Genomic DNA, 25,206 nt, shown 5'->3' on the forward strand with positions numbered 1-25,206 from the left:
GTGCCCCTCTTCCTTCTGTGCGTCTCTCCCCTCCACCCCCACCTGCCCCCGTCCGTCTCCTCGTGCCCCTCCCGCTCCTCCACCCCCATCCAGCATTCCCCAGGGTTCCTTCCCCTGCCTACAGTCCAAGCACTGGACTCCACTCCCCCAACAGCCCAGGTGCGCCCTCTCACCAAGCCAGGAGTCCCTCAGCGAGCAAGGGCCTGGGGCAGCCTCCAGCCCCCATGGCCCACATGGCCGTGCTGCCCCTCCCCCTGCGTTGCTGGGGTTCACTGGCACAGACCACCCCCTCTCCACTGGCAGCTGAGGCTCATCCATTGTGCCAGCTCCTCTCCATGGGCCCCCACAACCCAGCCCTCGGGCCCCGGCCCCTTTCCAGCAAAGGGCGGGGATGGGGCATTACCTCAGCCGTACAGATCTCCAGGATGGTTTTCTTGTAATGGCTCAGATTCTCCACCCCCAGGTTGGTGACGGTGAGGGATCCGTAGCACACCCGGAAATCCTTCTCCAGCGGCCAGTACTGGCCACACTTCCTCCGGCCTCCCTCCTCAAGCCTGCAATGCACAGGGGTGGGGAGACGGGTGGGTTCTTCATCGCCCTCTCCCTGAAGCGTATTGAAGCGATGGCTCCATCCTGGCCTGGTCACCTACCGCCCTGCAGGGCCGCTGGGTCAGAGGCGGGCCTGCACGTGCCCTCAGGCTGCCCTCGGGGAGTAGGGCGATGGGAGCGAGTCCCCCCCGCAGGAGGGGTGGCCACACTCCGGTGTGGGTTAGCAGTGACTCACAGCATCCCCTGGTGCTGGGCACACCAGAGGTCACAACTATTCTTCCTTTGTTGCCTTTCCATTGAAAAAAAGACATTAGGGTTCCAGCTGTAACGGTGGTGGAGAGAACCTTGCAAACCTGAACAAGGTGTAAATAGGATGCAATGAGCCCTGACAGGGCAGATAACCAATCAGGGGCTTTTACTGGGGGGAGGAGGGCAGAAACCAGCAAGCCTCAGGAGGTTGCACTCCTCCTACCCATCTCAGATATGGAAAAAATTGAGAGCCACCGATCTAGGCTATTCCCCAGACTGTCGAAATCACCCCCCACACTTCGAATAATCATAACACTTTGCACATCTTCAGCGCATTTCACAAATATCGAGTCTCAAAACTCCATGGGGGCAGATAGGTAGTTAGGAGACTGATTTTACAAATGGGGAAACCGCGACAAAGAGGCTGAGCCACTGGACCAAGTACACAAAAGAAACAGGCTTCAGAAATGGGAAGCAGGGTCCTCAACTACTACACAAACTCTATTGCATGTGCGTGTGTATCGAAATTTGGTTAGCACTTTGTAGAGGCATACACATGCACACCCACACCTTTACACATACACACGTGAACTTTTTAATCATTATATACATATAAATCTTAGGGCCATCGACCAAAATGCAGCTACTTCCTGGGCAGATGCTTTCACGGTGCACACCACCAAGTTTCGGGCACCAAGTGAAGAAGAAAGCCAGCTATATCACGGCCCGTGTTGTACACTGAAGCCCCAGGCCATGAGGTTTAAGGAAACAAATACGATTACCCAAACCAGACGGTATCATGGGTATTCTGTGCGAAGGGATGCAGGATCTTAAATATCTCCACATGGTCAGGCCTTGGGGCTTATGTCTCATCCAAGAGGCTGAGAGGGTCCCTGCTCTCTGTGCACGCACTCACCTGGTTGTCATGACAATCACCAGAACGTTTTGCTCCCACACCATGCGCCAGAAATCACCGTACGTGTTCTCCAGCGGCCCTGAAGTGACAGACCGCAGGTGAGAAAGGGCCCAGGCCTTAGATACATCAGTTCTCATCCAGGATCCCAGGGAAGGTAGGGATGCACAAACTGCACCAGCCAATCACCTGTGGCCACGGCCTCCGGAACAACCCAAGAAGGCAGCACCTGGACCCTGGGTGTGTGGCCTGTCAGCACCTACTAAGGACACCAGACCCCTAGGGAGGCCTCATCAAATCCCGGGGGGGCGCTGAGGCGCTACGGGGAGCATCTAAGGGTTTTAACTCAATATGCACATGCCAGCGCTGCTCCTCGCTGCCCAGTGCTGCCGTGGGATGTATGAATGACTGGATGGTTGGTACGATTTCTTCTCTCCCCCCTCCACATTATAGCTGCTGCCACAGAGCCAGCACACCCGGCTGGAGGACGTAGCTGGAGCAGGAATAAAGACTGCTGCATCAGGGATGGACAGTGCCACGTGGCGGGTGGCCCCTGTCAATGAGGCAGGTCCATTTCCCCTGTGCCCGAGCAGGGGTCCCAGTTGGCCAGGATGGGGCAGCATCCAGAGGCTAGAAAACTTCATGGAGAAACCCAGTGAGTCAGTCAGGAAAGGCCAGGAAAGTGGAGGGGATCTCTAGGGACAGCTGCTGAAAGCTCTCTGCAGGCACGCCCTGCGACGGGGGATCGGCCAGGAGACTGTAAGTGAGACACCTTCCCTGTGCACCTCCCCTCCCACCTCCGAGTGAGCCCCTCCGGCTACGGCGGCTTCTGACACCTTTGCCACACCCCACCGCAGCCCCGCCCCTTCCAAGGCTCTAGTGAGCACAGGGGCTCAGGGCCCAGAGTCCCTCTTCCCCGCCTCAGGGGGGCCACAAGGAGCCGCATATGAACAGCGACAGGCTGGCCCCCTGCCCTGACGCTGCCCACCGATGGGCCCCGCATCACGGAGAGCAGGGCCTTACCTTGCGTGCCAATGTAAGCGTTCCTCTGCTTGTAGCCATCCATGAAGCTGGCATTGATGTAGTCTGTCAGCTGGAGGGGGAAAGGCGCAAAAACGGTTACCCCATGGAGCGCTGCACCCCCCCTTGCCGGAGGGGGAAGGTGCACAAATTGTTACCCCGCGGAGAGCTGCACCCCCCCCCCCGTGCTGGAGGGGAAAGGCGCATAAATCGTTACCCTGCAGAGCACCGCACCCCCCAGTGCCGGAGGGGAAAAGTGCACAAATCGTTACCCCGCGGAGCACCGCACCCCCCTGTGCCGAAGGGGAAAATTGCACAAATCGTTACCCTGCGGAGCGCCGCACCCCCCTGTGCCGAAGGGGAAAGTTGCACAAATCGTTATCCCGCGGAGCGCCGCCCCACACCATACCAGAGGGGGGTGCCTGAGACAGGGGAAAGCCATTTGCAGCGTGACAGAGGGGTATCCCATACACAGGCGAGGACAGACACAAACACTAGGTGTTCCCAGACCCTGCTCTGCAGCATCTCCTCCAGCCCAGCTCTCGTGCGGGCGGGAGCTCAGGTTTGCATCTGATGCCGACCTATTTTAAAACTAAATCCGCTCCACGGACCATTGCCCGGCCATGCCGCTTGCGGCAGCGACGCCGCCAACCCTGGGGGTGGCAGTGCCACAGGACCTACAATCCGCTCCCCCCACGCTAAGCTTTGCTATTTCCAAGTGATAGCCGGGGGGCAGGAGCAGAGGGACACAGGGGAGGGGAAATGCACCCAGAGATCAAACAGCAACTCCATGCAGGAAGTGGAATAGGACGGAGCGGAACTACAGCCATGCGGATCCCCGGAAGTGTTTGTAAATGACAAACTCGGCAGGGAAGAGAAACGGTCGGACCCGACTGGATTCAGACCAGAGCCTCCAAATAACCTCCCACAATGCCCTGCTGCCTCTCCGCGCAGAGAGGGACACAGAGGGCTGGGCCCTCTCCATTCCGTTCCCTTCCACAAAAAGCGCGGACATGCGGGAAGCTGAATGAATCCGAAAGATCCTCTTCTGGCATGGAGCTTCTCTCCAGCCCAGAGACCCGCCCAGCCTCTGCTTCTGGCTTCCACATGCGCCTGCTCCTCCCCAGCAGGGAGAGAGGATGCCATTGAAGACCTGACTAACACCCCAAAGCAGAGCCCGAAGCCCCATCCCTGAGGGTATGTCTACACTAGCCCCCTAGTTCGAACTAGGGTGGTTAATGTAGGCAACCGGAGTTGCAAATGGAGCCCGGGGTTTGAATTTCCCGGGCTCCATTTGCATCTCGCCAGGTGCCGCCATTTTTAAATGTCCGCTAGTGCAGACTCCGTGCTGCGCGGCTACACGCGGCACGAACTAGGTAGTTTGGACTAGGCATCCTACTCCGAACTACCGTTACTCCTCATTACTACCTAGTCCGTGCCGCGTGTAGCCGCGCGGCACGGAGTCCGCACTAGCAGACATTTAAAAATGGCGGCGCCCGGCAATATGCAATGAAGCCCAGGAAATTCAAATCCCGGGCTTCATTTGCAACTCCGGTTGCCTACATTACCACCCTTGTTCGAACTAGGGTGGTAGTGTAGACATACCCTCAGGGATTTAGGGGCGACTATCATAATCGACCCTTCCGGGAGAGGCGCCCCCAGACTCCAGCTTGGGCAGATGGACAAAGCAGGGGCTCCCGCTAGCTATTTTCGGCTGCATGTTCCCGCAGCCACAGTGGCTCTGAAGTTTCCTGTGCGCTACAGTCAGGTTTGGATCTCTCTAGGCTGCAGCCTAAGCAGCTGCCCGGCACACTGGGCTCTGCTCAGCACTCCCCACATCCTCCGAGACGGGCGGCATCTCTCGCCCAGAGCACGCATGCCAGGAACGACAAGGGAGAGTTGGAACGGGCATTTGGGAGCTTCCAGCTGGCACGAGACGCTGGCCGGCTGCCCGGGCCCGACGTGATGCCGGGCGGAGGAGTTCCCACAGTCCTTTCCGAGGAGAAGCTAATATGTCAAGCCAGACGCTGGGCAGGTGTAAATCAGGACAAGCTCACTGAAGTCAATGGCGCGAGACAGATTTATACCAGCTGAAGACGCAGCTCTTCCAGTTAAGAAGCTACATTCTTGAGTGCGAAAGCAGGTTGGGAACTCATCTGCAGCGTGGGATGGGGGTGCCCCTTTCTGGTCACCCCCAGCAGGGCCAGGTCACGTGGGGTGCCCCTCAGCCAGCACAGCTCCGGCCAGGAACGCTCCGCTACCGCCGTCACCCGTGCTGGTGTTTCCAGCGGAGGGGTGAGGAGGAGCCGCACTGTGGCTGAAGCACAGGGCAGCGCTGCCAAGTGGGAGATGCGGGTCTGACATATTCAACACCCCACAGGCTGGTGCCATGGGTAGGGATGTAATAGGCTAACTGGTAAGTCCCATCCTTCACCAGTTCCGGTTCGCTGACTGGGGCGGGAGCAGTTCCCTGCTTGCTCCAGCCCCACAGGGCCCACTGCAGACAGGGGCTGCTCCGGCCCTCTGGCCACAGCAGGCCCTGTCTGTGGTGGGCCCGGCCCGGGGCAACCACAAGTTACATGCTGTGGCTCCCTGGGAATGGGGCCAGCAGGGCTGGTGGCCATGCTATGGGGAGGCTTTGCTGCAGGCTCTGTAGCATAAAGCTAAGCTAAGCTTTATCCTAGAGCGCCTCACAGCTCATGTAACCATGTAGCCACTAAGATTTTTGGAGGTGACACGCAGGGTTCCCTCGACGATTTTCCAACCATGAGCAGAGCGAGTTTTGGCTTGTGCCCCAATATCGAGGTCACATGCGCTGGTTTGGACGTGTGCCACTGTGGCTCTCAATTTATTAACACACACACGTTCCCAGCTGCCGGAGCAGAACCCCCCCCCCCGATCTCACCCATCTGGCAGCCACAGGAGCAGGCCTCCCCTGCCATGTAGCGGTGGCAGGTTCTGGCCCCCAGTCCTGGCGGTTCCCTCACTACGCTGTCTCAGCCGGCCCCGCCCAGCGGAGCAGCTGCCTGCCACGCGGCTCTCCAGAGGAGGTGGGGAAGACTTTTTTGTGCACAGCCGCGCAGGCACACCCCTTAGCGGGAACTGTGGTTACATGGCTACCTTTTCAAATGATTTCCCCCCTACGCTGAGGGAGGCCTTTTGCTGCCAGCCACACCGGCGTGCGGGTTTGCCTTTGCCCTGACTGCAGTGTGGGAGGTGGAGGGACCTGGGGAGCTGAGGCAGGACCAGAGGACGTTCCTCTGGTGGGAGGCGGGAACAGCAAGAGGAGAGACTTGCCAGCCCCCCCGGGAACCTGGTCTCAAAGCACCTCAGGGTCCCACCCTCCAGAGCCCTGCTGCCCCGGAGACACCCTGATGTGGAGGAGCAGGTGAAGGCCAGAAGCAGGGGACGGGCTGGGTCTCTGGGCTGGAGAGAGGGGTCCCCAGGAAAAAGAAGCCCCCCCACACTCCCATTCATAAGCGGTGCTTTCAGAACACCGGGCCAGGCCCCTCTCACGCCACCCCAGCTAGGAAACCGCTCTCCTAGCACACAGGCATGTCCAGCGTGCAATTGCTGCTCAAGAACGAGGGGGGGAAGGGGAGGACCGTCCAGACGGCTGAGAGTCAGGCACAGCTGCCTCTGCCTGCTTACCTCCGAGCGGCTGTGCTGCTTGGTCAGCTTCACACGAGTTTGGTCCAGGCACGGCACGTCCCCATATCGGTTCTTCTCCTGGTTATAAGGAGCCCTGTGGAGCACAGAGCAGGCAGGACAATGCACCTGATTGGTACCCACAGATGAACTGCGGCCTTCTTAGCTGGGGGCCCTGCCGCCCCCTCAGCTGCTGCTTCACATGGCCATAAAGAAAGGGGCTGGCTTGGGTGCAGAGCAGAGGTTTACTCCCCCCTTGTGAGGCCAGGGAGTGGTGGACACATGCACAGTAAATGCACCCTGGTCTTAGGAATCCTTTTGTAATCCTGACTGCTGCTATCAAACCATCCCTCCACCCCACGTGCCCCACTGCTGAGCCTGCCACGTGAGGAGAGAGACTGAGGCAGACCTGCTACCGCTCCACGGAGAAGCCCACACAGGATGCCAAGAAAGGAAGCAGCTTCCTCATGGAAAGAGGGCCTGTGGGGCTCCCTTCTGGACAGCCCCTTTCCTTGACACTCACAAGGAGCAGCTGAAGGTCCCTGCCGGACTCCGGCGCCGGATATCCTCATATTCCTCGTAGATCCCCCGCTTCTGCTTTCGGGTCACGTGGTCCAACAGCTGATGGACAGTCATGCACTTTGGTCCTGGGATGTGCACCGAGCCGTTATCTCGCGGGGCAACCAGCGGCACCAGGATCAGCTCATCCAACGGGTCTGGGTGGCCATTCTGCTGGGGGAGGAAGCGGCAGTTCCAGCTGAGAGGGTCTAGCTTGAGGGATCCCCCTAGGTATTCGGGGAGACACTCCCGGGGCAGGTGTTCCTTCAGCTCCGACATCTTCACCATCTGAACCTGGGGGAGCAGAACGAGATGGGAGGGGGTGAAACACACACCAAGCATGGACTTGACGCAGGCTTGCTTGAGACAGCGGACACCGAGGAGGGGATGGAATCTGCCTGGCTATGGCTGTGAAGCCAACTGATCAGTTTCCAGCTCCTGAGGTCATTACAGGGCCTGGAAAACTCCTCACAAAAGGGTCCCTTCCCTTGCTTAGAAAGCTGTTCTCAGCGAACGGTGCTGTTCTGACAACCTCCAGCAGGGGGCGCCTGCCTTCCCTCTGCTGGAGTAGAACACAGAACAGGGTCAGAACAGGCCAGAGTGCAGCAGCTAGATCCCTTTCCAGGGGTCCGATATTCTACCGGACAGTCCGGTTTTTGTGCCCTCTGGTAAAAAAATTCAGAAAATACCAGACACGTGCAATGTCTGGTGTTTTCTGGCTGGGCGCGGAATGGAAACGAGGGCGGGGGGAGCGACTGGGAGGCGGGGCCGCGATCCATCGGCGCTGGGAGCCCTCAGCTGATTGCGTCTGACGTAGGAGTGGAGAGGAGGAGAAGCCCTGTCCCTGCTCCTGGGCGCTGTTCAAGCGCGTTGTGGTGCCGTAGCTCAGGAGAGAAGCCCGCAGGTGCTTTGTAGTTGCGTTTAGGCGCCTTCCGGGGCTCTCAGGGTGGAATTTCTGCTTCTTCCCACTGGGACGCCCAAAGACCTGACTATGGGGGAGTCGCTTTCCTACCCATGGTCGCCCCTGCCACCCCGCCCTGCCGTTTGTTGCCCCAGGGTCTGCCTCTCTCTGCTTTGGGTAGCAGGCCCTTTGTTCCCAGCTTGGTGGCTCTTGGTAGTAGCCACACAGGAGGTGTGTTCGGTGTGGGTGGGTTTTTTCCCCCCCTTGACAAAGGTTTAGCCCATGTGTTCTGCATTTTTGGAAGACCATCTGGCAACCCTATCCACAACTACACAGCTGGTTTGTGAGGACTGGGGAAGAGCCCACACTTCAGAAGGGAGTTTTTCACACAAGTCTCCTGCTCTAGTCAGACAGAGGGGAGAGGGCAAGTGCCATTATAGGGCCTGGGGAGCATTAAATTCCAAGGAAATGGTTCCATCGGAAGCAAATTAAGGATATTGACATGGCTGCACGTGATACATCCTCTTTGGTTTCAAAACACAAATTCCCACTGTGATCGACCGTCATTGTGCTCGATATCTAAAAGGGCTCTTCCAAGGCATGGACTTTATCTATACAGCATCGCACACTTTGGGGGCCGGACAAAGACCCACCACTCTGAGTCCTTTCCCGAGAAATGCTGCCTGGTTTCAGGTCTGAATACAAGCTTGTTTGTTGATAAAACCGTCCGTATTTTCCAAAAGGAAAGAAATGGTTTCAGACCCTAGATCATGGGTTCCCAAACTGGAGGGCGTGCCCCCCTGTGGGGCGTGAAGAAATTCCAGGGGGGTTCGAGGCGACCCAGCCCCCCTCATCAATCTCCGCCCACCCAAGTTTTGCTGCTTTTTTTTTTTCTCGTCCCCGGTCAGTTCCTTTCCCCCCCCCCTCAACAGATAGAGGTAACAAGGTGGGAGGGGAGGGAGGGGCGGCAGAAGCTGGTACTGGGGGGAAGCTGGCTTAAAAACTGGTTCTCCCCAGCACTGTCTCCATGGGAGAGGGGCGCAGTGGAGAACTGGTTACTCTTCCCACTCTTCCACCTTCAAGAGCAGCAGCGCAGCAGGGAGCATGGGGCCAGCGGGTGACTGCTTGAGTCTCTGCTGACCCCGTGCTCCTTGCAGTGCTTCCACCTTTGAAAGGTAGCAAAAGCCAGCAGGGTTCTTGCTACATTTCAACGGTAGAGGTGCCCTTATCGACCAATCAAATAGTCGAAGCAAATTACATCGACTATTCAATTAGCTGATTAATCGAAATGTAACGTCCTTACTTTAGGCTAACAAAATACATAAATAGTATCATGAGCTTTCCTGAGCGCAATCCACTTCTTCAGTCCAGGGTAGTCCAGGGTAGTATTTAATTAATATGGAATCAAATAAAAAGAAAATCATCATAAGCTTTGCTCCTTATTATTTATCCCTTGTTTGAATATATTTTCTTCCACACCTATGAACTATTTAAAATACATATTTATATCTATGGTTTTGTTTGCATGGGTGAGTACACAGCCACACACTACCTCGAAATTGGAGTTGCACAAAACAAATTTCAACCCGCCCCCTCCAAAAAAATTCAACCTGCCCAAGGATGGAAAATCTTAGAGGGAACACACACACGCACGCACCCTCAGGCACTCAACACACTTATTCAGGCAAAGGGTTGCAGGAAGAGAGAGAGAAAGCCAAGGCATAGCGGGTCCAGAGTGCCTGCCTGCAGGCATGGAGAGCTGATCATAAAGAGGGCTTCTCACATGTGCTCTCTCCTTTTATTGGGCGTACCCTGTCACTCACACAGGGTCCTTCCTCCATGTCCATCACCAAGGAGCCTGCCAGACCTCACAGTCCTTTGTTTGCTTAGAGCAGCAATGTCACTGGGATTGCTCAAATTAGTCATTCCTTGGCTCCTGGCTCCATGTTTTTAGCCTGCTGTTTTCCTTGCCCATTTATGCTCCAGTTACCATTCACACTCTCTCTCTCTCTCATCACCTACCCAGCTCTCCCTTATCGCTGGATGGAATGTAGCTTACAGTAAGCTACAGAACTTAAAAAGCAAAGTGGCTGAATGTTACAAAGATTAGGAAGGTGCAAAGCTCTGTCTCCACTCTTACAACAAGTTGCAGAACTTCAAAGGCAAAGCAGCTGAAAGTTACAAAGAAACCATCGCAAAGCTCCCAAGCTCAACAGTGACAAAGATCCCATCCAAAGCACAGCCACTGAGAACAATTCCTATCGTAAGCAACTTCTAATCATCAGTAATGAAGTGACTTAGACAACTCCCCCCCCCAAACACTGATCACAGCAGGTTTTTGTCAGTCTCTTAAGTCACATGTTGGCAGGACCTTTACAATAGAAGGCATTTCCAGAAAATGTACGTGGAAATCGAGTAGCTCAGGTGGAGGCTTTACACAACAGCCTCCTGCTTCTTTAGCAACACTGCAGCCTGCCTGCCAGGTGCCTGCTCCAGCTGCCTGCTCCAGCTGCCGTCACTGCAACACGCTGGCCAATGTGCTCTGAAAAGGGCTGCAGAAGAGGCTCTATCGTGCATCAGGCTGTGCCTCCCCATCTCCCTGCACGACGCAGCCTGGTTATGGAGATGTCCCCATGGAAGGGACTCTAATTCACAGCTTTTCTCCACAGGCCAATACCGCCTGCGCCCCGGCCCACTTTTCACTCACCCTTTCTCGCAGCTTCTCTTTCAGCAGGAGGCTGATGATGGAGTAGGGAACGCGGAACCACATCGGGGCACCCACAATGAACACCTTTTTCAGACGAGCCGGGAAGGCGCCCTGTGGATGGCACACGGATGCATTTTAAAACCAGCACCTCCCCACTGCCTTCTCTTGCCTGCCTTCCCCCTCACAGCCAGCAGGGGGCGGATACAGCGCAGGCCTGGGGAGAAATCGAGGAAAGGGCCCAAGAGCAAGAGGCAGGAACATTCTGCTTAATTCTTTGCTCTTCAGGAAGTCCCCGGAGTGGAGCCCAGAAGTCATGCTGCTGCCAGGCTGTGTTACTCGCAGCGGGAACTTGGGATCTTTTCCCCTGAAAGCTCCAGGGCTGGGGGTCTCAAACTCCTGGCCCACAGGCCATCCCAGGGACTGTCTGTTACCAGGCCCCAAGGCCTGCCCCTTCCTGTCACTGACCCATCCTCTCCTCCCCATGGTACCTTGTCCCGGAGGACGTGGCTTTGGGGATCACTGGAGGGAAGGGCTGGTGCGATGTGGCAGCAGCAGTCGCCCCTCCTCCCACTCCTCATGGCGGCAGGAGCTGCAGGCACTAGTTCCGCTGCACTTAGCTACCCCGTGGCCCCTGTCACGGCAGGGAGTGTGTGTGTGGGAGGGGGGTGCGACCACTGCTGCTGCCACATCACACCAATTCCACCTCCCCCGGAAGCCGTGTCCTCAGGGACAGGGTGCCATGGGAGGAGAGGGTGGGGCGATGGTGGGAAGGGGCGGATTTGGGGGACCGGTAACAAACAGCCTCCGCCTCCCCCATCAGGAGTCCCAGGCCAAATTGTGCAATCGCTCCAGCGGGGATTGCCCACGGGCTGGGAGCTTGAGACTCCCATTAAAAAGAGTTAATTTGTTTTGGCTTTTATAACTTTTCTCCATGGCCATAAAATACGCTCTGGTTATGGTTTAATGGCTGTGTGTTTCCAGGGAAAGTCTTGTGGTGAAATTTCCCTGTGTAATATTTCCTGCTGGCAATCAGCAATTGCCAGGATACTGAAACAAAGGTGTCAAAAAACCTAGCATCTCCTTTAACTGAAACAGTCCCAGGCATGCGCCACAGAGCAGAGCAACTAACAGCAAACAGGCCACACTATATAGTGCTTTACAGCCCTCGCCTGTCAGACATACGATTCCCACACAGGGCGGCCACTGGACTTTGCTGGGTCCTGGGCAACATGGTGCTTTGGTGGAAGGGGAGGGGCTTGGGGCTAGCCTCCTCCAGCCAGGCCTTCAGTATTGCTGGGTGTGCACTGCTTGGGACTCCGGCGGTGATTTAAAAGGGCCTGGGACTGCTCCCACTTCTGTTACAGTGGCTGCAGCCATGGGCCCTTTTAAATGGACAGGTCCCAGGGCAACTGCCCCGTGCTCCCCCCAAGTCAGCGGGCCTGTTCCCGCAAATTCCAGTGGGTTTTAGGTCAGGACTTACACGTCCAACCCCCTTTACAATCATGAATACAAACTGATCCTCAAAATAACCTCTATGAGGTAAATGGGGAGCTACCAGTCTCCCCCTTTTACAGATGGAGGCTCTGGGGTTCAGTAGCCTGTGGCCATATGGTGCACCGGTAGCAGAGCTGGGAACTAGAAATCCAATCCCTGCCTCTGCTCTCATCAGCTCCCATCTCCCCACTTTCCTTTACCTTCAGCAGGTTGAGGATTTTCTTGCTCAGATCCAGCTCGAAGTTGGTATAGTGGGAGCCAGCCATGTCGTAGATGAACACCAAGCCGTTCCGCTGCGTTTCAAAGCTGGGTACATTGGGGGGAGGGGAGGGGGGGGAGACAAAGAATTACCTGCTGCATGGAGATGTGGAACTATGGGGCACGGAGACCCTCAAAACACCGATCCAGCCTCTTCTCCAAAAAAGGACTTTAACTCCTTATGTACCACACCGATTTTTGACTCCCATAAGAGTTAATTCAGCAGGATATTCACTTTGAACAACAGAGGCCCAGATCCTCAGCTAATTGACAACATGGAGGTTCCAGGCCCAGGTTCTGAGAAATAGAATCTGAGAACGCTAGAACTGGAAGGGATCTCGAGAAGTCACCGAGTCCAGGTCTCTGCCCTCACGACAGGACCAAGCGCCATCTAGACCGTGGTACCCAATCAGCTCTGAAGCAGTAACCTAATAGCCACATTGTTCAAGCCAACTAGCCACACTCAACTGGCCAGATAGTCACATGTGGCTAGTATGTTTGACACCATGGATTTAGACCATCCCTGATAGATAGTTATCTAACCTGCTCTTAAATATCTCCAGTGTTAGAGATTCTGCAACCCCCCTAGGCAATTTATTCCAGTTTTTAACCACCCGGACAGTTAGGAATCAGGATCCTAGGGCTGGAAGAGACCTCAGGAGGTCATCAAGTCCAGCTCCCTGCCCAAAGCAGGATCAACCCCAACTCAATCATCCCAGCCAGGGCTTTATCAAGCCAGGAGTTAAAAACCTCTAGGGATGGATATTCCACCCCCGCCCCCCAGGAAACCCATCCCAGGGTTCCCTACCCTCCTAGGGAAATAGTTTTTCCTAATGTCGAACCTGAACCTCTCTTGCTTCTTGTCCTATCTTCACAGGCCAAGAAGAACAATTTTTCTCCCTCCTCTGTGTAACACCCTTTTAGGTACTTGAAAACTGCTATCAGTCTTCTCTTTTCCAAACTAAACAAACCCAATTCTTTCAGCCTGCCCTCATAGGTCGTGTCTTCTAGACCTTTCATCATTTTGTTGTTCTTCTCTGGACCTTCTCCAAATCTTCCTTGAAATGCGGTGCCCATAATACTCCAACTGCCTAATCCGTGCAGAGTAGAGCAGGAGAACGACTTGTGTCTTGCTCACAACACTGCTGTTAATGCATCCCAGAATGATTTCTTGGGGGGGGGAGGGGGGTTTCCAGCAGTGTCACACTGTTGACTCAAATGTAGCTTGTGGTTCACTCGGACTCCTAGATCGCTTCCTGCAGTATTCCTTCCTAGACACACCAGACTCTCAAATGGGGTATTTGCGCTATGGAGTCTCGGCTTAGATGGCAATTTGGCAAACGTTTGCTGAACTCACATCGGTGGCTGTAGGACTAGAGTCCCTGCTTACGGTGTTTTGCTGAGTCGGGTCCTTGCAACAGGTAAGACACAGCTCTCAGAGTTCAGGAGAATAAAAACAAGGACGACCCGGGGCTACCAGATGGTGTGAGCAGGTTGGAAATAGCCTTTCCAGGGAGCATTGCTACTACAGAAGCACCAGGTCCAAATAAATGGGAGAGCTAGTCCTGTTGCTTTAAACAAGACTGGGCCAGTAAGATCACTTAGAAACATAACCCCTGCAATCAGGGAGCCAGTAGAATTGCTGGGCCCCAGGGCGGGCGGGAGGGGGCAGTTCTGTGCTCCCAGAAAGGCCAGGGCAGGGGGCTAGTCCCTTCCCTCCCCTCCCATCCCCTCCCCACTAACCCTTTAGCACTGCCTGGAGCATGCCATGTGACGGTTCAGCTGTGATTTAAAGAGCCCAGGGCTACCAGTCTCTGCAGTAGCAGCGACCAGGAGCCAGAATCACTCGGCTCAGGGGCAAGGGCCAATGAGCATCCCTCTGTTGGTGGGCCTGCCTGCGGTGTAGCAGTTCATGAGGCATGGGGGCCAAATTGTGCCTGCAAACAGCCCGTTATTTTCAGACCTTCTGCCTAAGTGCCGTAGAAAAAAGGTTGGTCAAAGCTCTGTGCAGTTCCATGATCCACTTGGGAGATAAAAGAAACCAAGGGCTGGTTTGTGCACTAGGAAAAGTGCCCATTGTTTGTTAATTACTCCTTGCTTGACATTAATATGTGAATCACCCTGTCCAAAGAGCGTCTTGCCTCTTGATTCAAACCATCAATCGCTGAAATGGGGGAGATGGGGAGGGGGGAATTCTGTAGCCTGTTTTTTCCATGCCTGCTTAAACCAAGATTCCTATTCAACTGGGAACAGGGAATGTGTAAACCAGAGATAAATCGGACCCCAACTCTCAGGTTTTTGCAGTGCAGGAGACAGAGATCCCTGGTGGACAGTGGGATGCACAGCAACAGATAGGTGTGAAATTTCACACCTACCTGCTGGGTGAGACAACTCCTCTAGCTGGGGCTCTCTGTGGTCATGCCAAGTTTCTGAATTAGTGAGCACTGGGGAACTGGGCATAGCTAAGAAAGAACTTGGTCTGTTAAGATGAGTTTACAGTGTCTTCGACATTTTTAAATATTTATTTCTGGGTATTCAGTTCACTGTGGCTTGCTGGCTGTGTTGAATTATTTCAAAACTGAAATTAAGCTGAATGCGCAACATTGGCCTGCAAGGCAAGAGGCAAAAGCCATCTTTCCTATGGAGTTTCTGGGGAAAACGGACCTTCCTATTCCCAGGCCTCCAGGACCGAAGTCTGAACTGTGAGTCTGCCCAAGAGAGGGGATAAGCTCTTGGGATAATGAATGTGTATTCCTCTGTGCACTCTCCAGGAAAGCATACACTTTCTTTCCCAACGTGGGTCCTATGAAGTAGACTATTTGGTTGAGGATGCCGCAGGCGTGGGAACTCTCTGAACTAGCCTTATATTTAAAAGCCAGCAAAATGCAGTCCTGGCACATGGAGCTGTGTTTCTCAAAGGCCAGCCCCGGAGATCCTTTGACACAGTTTAGGAAGGCAGCAAGCCCGGGCCCTGCTATCCAAAGGGTTGAGAAACACTGCGACAGAGCATCTGAGAAGCAAGTCAATCCAGAGGGAGAACAGCTCTAATCTCAGCCTTCCCCGCCATGTTCTACACGGCTACGCAATCCGGTTCGGACTTCTCCCGACACCAAGCGCATGTCGATGCCCAAGGCACAGCAGCCCCCAGGGATGAGCAGGGTGCGGAAGGGGTTCCTTTCACTTTTGCGCTAGGAAATCCAAGCCCTGGAACTGGGTCAGCCCGTCATGTGTCCCACAGCACGCTCCCGGTTTCGTTATGTTAACCTTTGTGCGTCCTGGCTGCTCCTCAGCATGCTCATGTTCCATATAAAATGAGCAGACTCTCTGCTTCCAAATGTGCTGGATGAGATAACACCAACCTCATCCCGCTCCCAAAAATGCCCAGGGAGATGTTGGCTCTTAGCTCTTTAGAGCACACCAGAGCCAATGACTCAGTCAGAGATCAAGAGACTCTGGCTTCCTTGAATACAGATGAAAGCATCAGGCGTGTGAGATCTTTATGAGTTTTACCAAATTTCTCAAGAAACCAGCTAGGCCTAGGGATTTTCCATAAGCTTACTGCAGGGCAGCAAGCAGTTCCTTGGAAGGTGTTTGGCCTGTTTGACTGAGCCCCACCCGGACAGCTCTCATGAACAGTTCATTTTGAGAGAGGAATGAAAAAAAAAAAAAAACCAGCAGCATTCGGGTGGTCCCAGCTGTTGGCTGAAAGTCCCAAGACCTTCATGCAGCTCACGTATGAGTTTGTATTGCCTGGAAGCACCCGTACCACAACGATGGCTTGGAGATTTCAAATCCCTGCTTTAAACAACCTATTCAATTAATAGCAATCAGCATTTCAGCCACACTCCGCTTGAATTCTCCTGTAAGGACCCAAGTTGATCTTCAAGGGCAGATTCGAGAACATAAACCACATATGGGGCATCCTCACAAATGAATCAAGGGTTTGTGTTGCCCCCAGGGAGAGCTAAATATACATAATTATATACACACATGCAACATTCAGAGACCATTACTACCTGTGCAAAGTCAAGCACTTCAAAAGATAGGAAATGCCAGACTTATGGTAGCCTGGGCATGGAATGAGGCAGTGATCATGACACTAAAGACTATCATCGTGCATCTGCACAAAGGGATCGAATTAAAGTTTCACAGACTACCTGAATTCTGGCATTTCCTCTTTTGAGCCCTGGACTTTGCAACCTTAAGAATGTTCTCTGTGTGTGTGTGTGTGCGTGCGTGCATGCGTACGCACAGGACTTTGCAAGCTTTGACCAGGTTTTTAAGAAAGCAAACTAAAAAAACCTCCAAAAATTCCACCCTACAGTATCATATGAAATCAAGAAATCTGATGAGGTTCAACAAGGACAAATGTTGAGTCCTGAACTTGGGTCGGAAGAATCCCAAGCATTGTTACAGGCTGGGGACCGAATGGCTAAGTAGCAGTTCTGCAGAAAAGGCCCTGGGGACTGCAGTGGATGAGAAGCTGGATATGAGTCAACAGTGTGCCCTTGAAGCCAAGACGGCTAATGGCATATTAGGGTGCATTAGGAGGAGCATTGCCAGCAGATCCAGAGAAGCGATTATTCCCCTTTATTCGGCTTTGGTGAGGCCACATCTGGAGTATCGTATCCAGTTCTGGGCCCCCCACTATAGAAAGGATGTGGACACATTGGAGAGGGTCCAGCGGAGGGCAACCGAAATGATAAGGGGGCTGGAGTGCATGACCAATGAGGAGAGACTGAGGGAGTTGGGTCTGTTTAGTCTGCAGAAGAGAAGAGTGAGGGGGGATTTGATAGCAGCCTTCAACTTCCTGAAGGGAGGTTCCAAAGAGGACAGAGAAAGGCTGTTCACAGTAGTGACGGATGACAGAACAAGGAGCAATGGTCTCAAGTTACAATGGGAGAGGTCCAGGTTGGATATTAGGAAAAACTATTTCCCTAGGAGGGTGGGGAAGCACTGGGATGGGTTCCCTAGGGAGGGGATGGACTTTCCATCCCTAGAGGTTTTTAAGTCTCGGCTTGACAAAGCCCTGGCTGGGTTGATTTAGTTGGGATTGGTCCTGCCTTGGGCAGGGGGCTGGACTTGACCTCTTGACCTCTTCCAGCTCTATGATTCTATATTGATACCCCAATGAGATACAAAGTAACAGCTCTTAACCCATGATGTGATCACCAATCATGTGGCCAATATAACTTAAAACCCTCGCTGCACTTCCCCGCTAGAGCAGCTAGACAGACATCTGACCCTGGAGTTGTCACAGTGTCGGCTCAGACAGACAGACTCTGCAGCAGGCCTGGAAAATCAACTACTCTAGTAGTAGCCTTTATACTGTAGAAGATAGGCCAAAGCCATTCAAATGAATCACTTCAGGTTTGTTTTTGGATGCCAAATAGGCTAGGAGCTGAAAGAGACATGCCTGGTGGGTTATGAGCTCTCAGAGCAGGGCTTAAAAAAATAAACCCTCAGCGTTGGTCCACAGGCCCAGGCCTGTATGAATTCTTATCTCTCTACAGCAAGAGACACTGGCTGGAAATGCTGCCAGGATTGGAGGCAGAGGGGAGGAAGCCAATTCCATGCCAGGCAGTGCGTACAGATGGAAACCCTGGAGTGGGGAGTTCAGCAGAACAGGGAAAACCATCCCGCCTAGATTGCAATAGGCAAAGTAGCAGTTCTGCAGAAAAGGCCCTGGGGATTACAGTGGGCGAGAAGCTGGATATGAGTCAACAGCATGCCCTGGTAGCCAAGAAGGCTAATGGCATATTAGGGTGCATTATGAGGAGCACTGTCAGCAGATGTAGAGAAGTGATTATTCCCCTTTATTCAGCTCTGGTGAGGCTGAATCTAGAGTACTGTGTCCAGTTCTGGGCCCCCCATTACAGAAAGGATGTGGACACATTGGAGAGGGTCCAGCGGGGGGCAACCAAAATGATTAGAGGGCTGGAACACATGACCTACGAGGAGAGGCTGAGGGATTTGGGCTTCTTTAGTCTACAGAAGAGCAGAGTGAAGGGGGATTTGATAGCAGCCTTTAACCACCTGAATGGAGGTTCCAAAGAGGATGGAGAGAGGCTGTTCTCAGTAGTGGCAGATGGCAGAACAAGGAGCAATAGGCTCAAGTTGCATTGGGAGAGGTCTAGGTTGGATATTAGGAAAAACCATTTCCCTAGGAAGGTGGGGAAGCGCTGGGATGGGTTCCCTAGGGAGGTGACGGAATCGCCATCCCTTGAGGTTTTTAAGTCTCGGCTTGACAAAGCCCTGGCTGGGATGATTGAGTTGGGATTGGTCCTGCCTTGGGCAGGGGGCTGGACTTGATGACTCCTGAGGTCTCTTCCAGCCCTGGGATTCTAGGGTTACAGCAATTAAAGCTTGTCTGCCAGTTGACTAGCCAGGAGCTCTGTTCTGCACACGTCCGTACTCACCTCTCCACAGCTCTGTCCAGCAGATAGAACAGCGCCTGGAGCACCACATGCTGGACGCTTTTATTGGGGTGGTGTAACTTGGCGGTGAAGAGGGCGATCGAGGCTCCGGAGGGGTCTCGTGCACTCTAGAAGGGAATCGGGGGAACAGCATGAAGCCCAGACAGGCAGCAGAACGGTCTCTGTAGAGAGCACGGGTGGTACAAAGTTCTTTGGGGCAGGGATGGAGTCTACCCGTGTGTTTGTGCAGCACCGAGTGCGCGGGTGCCTCGCGTTACAAAGTCAGCATGCATGTTTCATGCTGCAGCAGCCTGGATAGCAGAACTGCGCCCGTGAATGGATAGCAGAACTGCGCCCGTGAATGGATAGCAGAACTGCGCCCGTGAACTGACCTGCCCAGATCACGGATTTATTTTAGGGAGACCACTTTCCCTTTTCACAATGGGGACATGCTTGTGAGCTCGCCTGCCGGGATCCCGAGGGGAGAGGGGGGGAAGGGAGGATAAAAGCAAGACTTGCCATTGTGGATGTAAAGAGAACCCCATCTCCTTACTCATTCCACTCTACGAGCCTCCCACTGCACCCTAACAGTGAACCAGAGGCGCCCCAAAAAGATCACCTTTAGCTGGCATTTTCCCCAAGCCAAACAGATTAGCCAAAGGAAGGGGATATGCTGTGGGAGTAGCTAATGCCAAAGATGGCTGCACAGGAGAACCGGCTCACGAGCCTCAGTGCTCAGGGCAGCGATGGGCGAACCTCCTCGACCAGAGGCAGGAGCAGCGCACACGCCCCATGGCACTGACACGGCCATGGGAAAGGGAGAAGAAAGGGGAGGAGTTGGGGATGCGTAAGCACCGCCCCCCCTTTCTTCAAGGATTCCATCTGGACCGCCCCAAAACCCCGCGACCCTGCTTGGGGGTTACAATCTCACGAGACGCAGGGTATTTCACCTTCCAAGACCCGTGCACAGACCGGGGCCGTGTGAGAGAAAGGCCAGGGCGTGATCTCACACTTACTAGGATGGTGAATTTCCCACTGAGCAGCTCCGAGCGCAGGGGCTCTTCGTGAGGTTTCAGCTTCACAATTCCTTCCTTCAGCCTGGTTTCCTAAGGGGTTCAGAAACACACAACAGTCACGGGGGACAGCATAGGAAGCAGCCCCCAAGCAGCTGCCATTCCGATTTCCGGCACAGCAGGGAATCATCACAGGCACACAGCCAGCGCCACTGCCCACCTGCTCAGACCAAGCCTCCTGAAATCTAACAAACCTCTGGCCACCTTCTCGCCTCCCTGCAGCTGGCTACAACCACCAGCCATCAGCTGGACCACCCACTCTAGCCAGCTGGACCACCTACTCTAGCCTGCTAGCCCAGGACTGGAGTCAGTGGAGAGGCAAGCCACGTTTGTCTGAATAACGCACATAGCTCCGAGTGGTTTTCTATGTGCTTTAAAATGAGGTTCCACTGTAAGGAGGGGTCCATATTAGAGATGTTTGCGTGTAAACGACTAATCGTTTAACATCTGCTTATTGGTTAACAGTGTCGATTACACCCGGTGAAGGGAGCTGGCAGCACCACTCCGGGGAAGCTTCGTGGAGGGCTCTGCAGTATAAAGCTAAAGCTTTATTAACCGTGTAACTGCTGAGATTTTCAGCAATTACACGGTTACCCGAATACATGATGTTTAACATCCCTAGTCTGGTCGAAATGGCACTTCCTTACTTGACAGCCCCTGCTCTGGATGCTTGATCACTGCTAGATCTGGTCACATTTTGTGCTTTTCACCCCAGTGAGCTGGGCAGAGGTAGTCCAGCCCCCGGGGAGAGTGAGTGGCAGCCTGGACTTCTTAGTGCACGGACAGACCTGGTGTTGTGAAGACCAGGACTTCAACAGGGATAAAAAAAGAGAGCTAGATAAATTCATGGAGGATAGGTCCATCAATAGCTATTAGCCAGGTTGGTCAGGGAGGCTGACCCTAGCCTGTTTGTCAGGAGCTGGGAATGGGTGGCAGGGGACAGATCACTTGATAGTTACCTGTTCTGTTCACTCCTTCTGGGACATCTGGCATCGGCCACTGCCGGCAGACAGGATACTGGGCTGGATGGACCTTTGATCTGACCCTGTATGGCTGCTCTTATGACCTGGTATGTTCCACCCCCAGATCAGCTGTATCTGGGCAGACCCCCCAAAAAGCAACCGAGCTGCCAGATGTAACCGGGGAGGGTCTGCCAGGCAGAATCATTCTTACTGGCGCTGATGTGCAAGAGGGGAGAACCTGGCTCAGCTCGCAGAACCCCAGTTGGATTTGCAGGGCTGGCAGACAGAGAAAACCCGCTGAATCAGGGCACGTGAGAGACAGCGAACAACCTCAGCGCCTCTCTCAAAGAACCTGTTGCCTGTTCAATGTCTTGGGTCAGGCTACCTGCCCACCAATCAAGGCTGAAAACAGGCAGAGCTGCCCTGAATGGTCACAACTGAAAAATCACCTGGAGGTTCTGTGGTTCCCTCTTCTCAGTGGCCCTGCATCAGAGGTGTTCGGTTTGCAAGTACCAAGCTATTACTTAATCACTTATCCCCACTGATATCAGTGGGGCTAGTCGCATGCTCTTAAGTACTTTGCTGAATGGGGACCATTGGGAGCAGTTTCATTATAAGGAAGTTCTACTACGTCAGTGTTCCCTGTACGCTGGGTGCATGTACAGCCGCTCAGGAGAAACTCCAATGTTGCCCAGCTGATTATCAGAGCGCCCACGGCTAGGTTTTGTGTTTCTGTTGGTGGTGCACATTCGCACCTGCCTCAGTGCACATCAAATATTTATTCCACACATGGATGAAAAGATTAGCGGGAACATTGCACTACGGATAAGTGTTTTACATGAAAACCCAGACACCGTATCTCCCAACCCACCTCGCACAAGCGCAGGATGTTACTCAGGACTATACAATTCCTGGCCAGGTGACAGGACGTGTGTAGGATTCTACAAGGCAGGTAACAGCTTCCCGTCTGTGACCTGATGCAATGAGACGCCAAGTGTCTCCCTGGAGTGCTGCAGGCCTTCATTTCCTGCTGCGATCCCACAGGACCACACCCTTGCTTTGGTATCTAGCCTGGTTCCTAGCCTGAGCCTCGGGGCACAAGGAAGAAGTGGTTTAAATGCCACCTTTGTTCAGCAGTGAATGCTCAAGCACGGCAGCCAGAAAACAGTGGCTTGGGATCCCTTCCTGTCTGCTTGTGGCACAGCTGGGGGGTTGTTCAGCACCATAAACATCCTGCTTTTGGTCTGTCCCGCAAGGAGAGAAGAGCGGGACTCATGCACATTTTACACCTGATTGCAGAGGGAGTGGGCGGCACGTGAGTGTCCAGCATCAACGTTCTAGCTGCAACAATTACCAGGCATGCCATGGGCCAGCTCATCTTTCCTTACATCGAGGCAGCGTGGCCTAATGGCTAGAGTGTCAAGGACTGGGCGTCGAGAGTTCTCTCCCTGACTTCACCTCAGACTTGCCCAATGACCTCGAGAGAGCCACTTAACCTTGCTACGCGTCTGTTATCCCAGCCAATAACTTCACCACCTGCACAATATTCCTCTAGCATCCAGAGTCTCCAAATGGATATTTTATGTTCGCTCAAGGGAACAAGTTACCTCGGAGGGATCGAGACTATGAACTGGGACCTAGATTTCCAAAAGTCCTCACACATCCCTGTATCTAGATAACTCGATCTACATTTCCAGAAATGACCCAGGGATTTAGGGGGCCCAACTTGAGAGACCTCAGATATTACGTACCACATCCTGGTAGCGACAGATGCTCGGCTTAAACCCGAGGTGCCTCCCTTTAGCTGCTGAAAGAAGCTACATGCTGTGAGACACAGCAGACTAGGGCTGTGACGCAGCTCTGGGGTTTATATAGGACACAAGAGTCTAGCTGCCACGGTGTCCTTTGTGGATGTGGTTAACCCACTAGCCAGCTCCAGGGGCAGAAGATTCTGGGTGGGTGCAAGAATCCCTACCGAGGCCGTCTGAGGTTTGTTCAGGTTTCACAATCAGCAAAGAGGACACAGGACCCCTTTTTAATCCCGAATAAAAATGCCAGCAGTAGAAACCTTTGGCCCGGGAAGGCTCTGCCACTAGCTCTGTAGCTGCTTTGGAAAGGGGAGTGGTGAACTGCTAACAGCGTCGCCTCAAGAGGATTAGAACAGATGTGTACAGGTTGCACGTCTAAAATCTGGATTCTCTGGTCCAACAACATCTGCAGTCCGGCATGACTATGGACATTCCAGGATCAGAGAGTCCCAGCGCGCTGCAGAGGGATAGGGGCTCGGGAGTCAGTGTGTGGCTCAGCAGGGCTACGAGGGATGTGGGGGCCCAGGACCCAGTATGCAATTCAGCGGGGCTGTGAGAGGGGTGGGGAACCAGGAGCTGGTGTGCAGCTCAGCTGGACTAGGGAAAGGCCAGGAGCTGGCGTGGGACTTGGTTGAAGCCCAGTGGGTGGAGGCCGGTGGGGGGAGGAGAATGGCAGCAGGGGGGCCTGAAATGACCTCCAAGGTCCGGAAAAATCCCTCATCCAGGACCAGTCAGGTCCCAAGGGTGCCAGACCAGGGAGGTCCAACCTGTAGTGAAGTTCTTCAATGCAGGACCTGAAGGCACTCGGGTACCAGGAAATGAGCAAGGCATAACAACTCTACAGACCACAACAGGGTTCCTGAAATGGGATGGGGAAAAGGTTGGATACTGGCCTAGAACAGGGGTGGGCAATCATTTTTTGAAAATTTTTGAAGTGGCCCCGGGCCACACAGGAAGGAGCAGGGCTTCGAGCAGAAGGGGCGGGGCCAAGATATTTCCAGGTTCCCCACCCCCAGACAATGATTGGTCTGGCGGTGAGGGAGGGCCTTTGCCCCCACCCCAAGTTCCCCCAAGATGCCCATGCCCCTGGTGTGGGAGGAGACTTCCCTTGCTCCCCTACCCCTAGGCCAATTAGGGTCTGGGGGCGGGGGAGGGTGCGAAGCCTCCTCTGCTCTCCCCCCTGCCTCCCCTGCGAGCAGCGTGCGGCGCTTCAAAGCACCACATGCTCCTGGCAGGGTGGGAGAAGGCTTAGTGCGCTCCCCCACCCCCAGACCCTAGTTGGCTGCGGGAGCAACAGGGCCTCTGCAGGCCGGATCCATCTGCTTGGCGGGCCGGATTTGGCCCGTGGAGGCCTTTTTGCCTATCCCTGGCCTAAAACCACCCAGTTTCATAATCCCTAGGACACAGGGTCTGCAGCGATCTCCTGCTGTATCTGAGACCAAGCAGCAGAAGAGGAGAAGCATCTGAAAGGGATCAAGTTTGGGGGATGGACAAATCAAACACAGGGTGTTTTTTAGTATCCTCTTCCCTGGCAGGGTGGTTTGAGTTGATTTTGGGCCTGGGCTGCTCAATTTTCACAGTGATTTTGCACGACTGATTTATACACCCATAGGTTTCTCACCAAAGCAACAAAAAAGAGCTTGAGGGGATATCTGCTCCCCCTGGAAATGAGAAGTGCTTCTGCAACCCATCCCATCCCTAAGCAGCACAGAAAAGCCCAGCCTGACTTCAGCTCACCCCAGCCCCCAGACAGCTCCAGCTGACGTACCCTGTAGGAGTGGAACAGCTCGATCGCGCGGAGGACATCAAACTTCCTAGCCATGAGGAACTTGACAGCCACATTCCAGGAAAGCGGAGACACATTGTACTGCACGGTCCACTTGTTAATCTCCTCCAGGAACTGCTTCGTGGCCTATTGAGAGAGACACACACACGCATGGTAAGGCAAGAGGGAAGATGCACCCCAGGGTCTGAACACACCAAATACCATGGGATGGGAAATAATCCAGCACAGAAACGATTCAGAAGCCCAGTCTAATCCCACTGTGTATCTGAAAGCATTAGACGCATCAGATAAGTAGGTGACACATGGTGAGGCAGAAACAATGCAAGGAGGAGATGCAAATCACACCAGCAAAGCAGCCTGCAAAAATAGGCAGAGAGAAAGAGATGGGATGATTGGACAGCTGGCAGCACAGCTGGACAGTCTGATGAACCAATCACTGCAGTTTCATTCTGTTCATCATCAATCCCAGTAGCCAATGAGAGCACTGAGAACAAACACGCTCTCGCTGATTAAGCTATAAATGAACAGGGATCGGTCATTGGTGCATTTCTCCATTGACACAGGTCTCCGGAATTTGCCTCTTGCTTTCCAAGGCACCAGGAAGCCATAGGAGGGCTGGCTCATAGCTACGTGTGGTTCCTTAGACAAGCCTCAGAGGCTGAATCTGCAAAGCCATTCGCTATCTTTGGACACCCCCACAGCAGGCCATCCAGAAGCAAGGAGAGAGAGCCGCCCTACACTGCTGCACACCAGCTGAGAACTACTGCACCGTTGCCACATGATGCCAGGCATGGAAATCCTGTCTGGCTTCACCGTACCAGAGTCACAGACTCCTACGGTCTCAGCTAAGTCTCCCCTGGGAGA

The 25,206-nt window shown here is 53.9% G+C and overlaps 1 protein-coding gene across 1 annotated transcript in view; it reads right to left on the minus strand.

Moving 5' to 3' along the window:
- PTPN9 (protein tyrosine phosphatase non-receptor type 9) overlaps window positions 1-25,206 on the minus strand; it is a 63,434-nt gene that overhangs the window by 11,678 nt on the left and 26,550 nt on the right. Inside the window, exons 2-11 of the mRNA XM_075897389.2 lie at window positions 24,325-24,468; window positions 19,730-19,819; window positions 18,717-18,841; window positions 12,240-12,345; window positions 10,546-10,656; window positions 6,903-7,231; window positions 6,383-6,476; window positions 2,735-2,804; window positions 1,715-1,793; window positions 404-554 (exon numbers count right to left, since the gene is read on the minus strand). Of these exons, the coding sequence (XP_075753504.1) occupies window positions 404-554; window positions 1,715-1,793; window positions 2,735-2,804; window positions 6,383-6,476; window positions 6,903-7,231; window positions 10,546-10,656; window positions 12,240-12,345; window positions 18,717-18,841; window positions 19,730-19,819; window positions 24,325-24,468 (1,299 nt within the window). The remainder of the gene's footprint in view (window positions 1-403; window positions 555-1,714; window positions 1,794-2,734; window positions 2,805-6,382; window positions 6,477-6,902; window positions 7,232-10,545; window positions 10,657-12,239; window positions 12,346-18,716; window positions 18,842-19,729; window positions 19,820-24,324; window positions 24,469-25,206) is intronic.

The sequence above is a fragment of the Pelodiscus sinensis genome, chromosome 14 (assembly GCF_052426305.1).
Source record: "Pelodiscus sinensis isolate ZL-2025 chromosome 14, ASM5242630v1, whole genome shotgun sequence".
Lineage (NCBI taxonomy): Eukaryota > Metazoa > Chordata > Testudines > Trionychidae > Pelodiscus > Pelodiscus sinensis.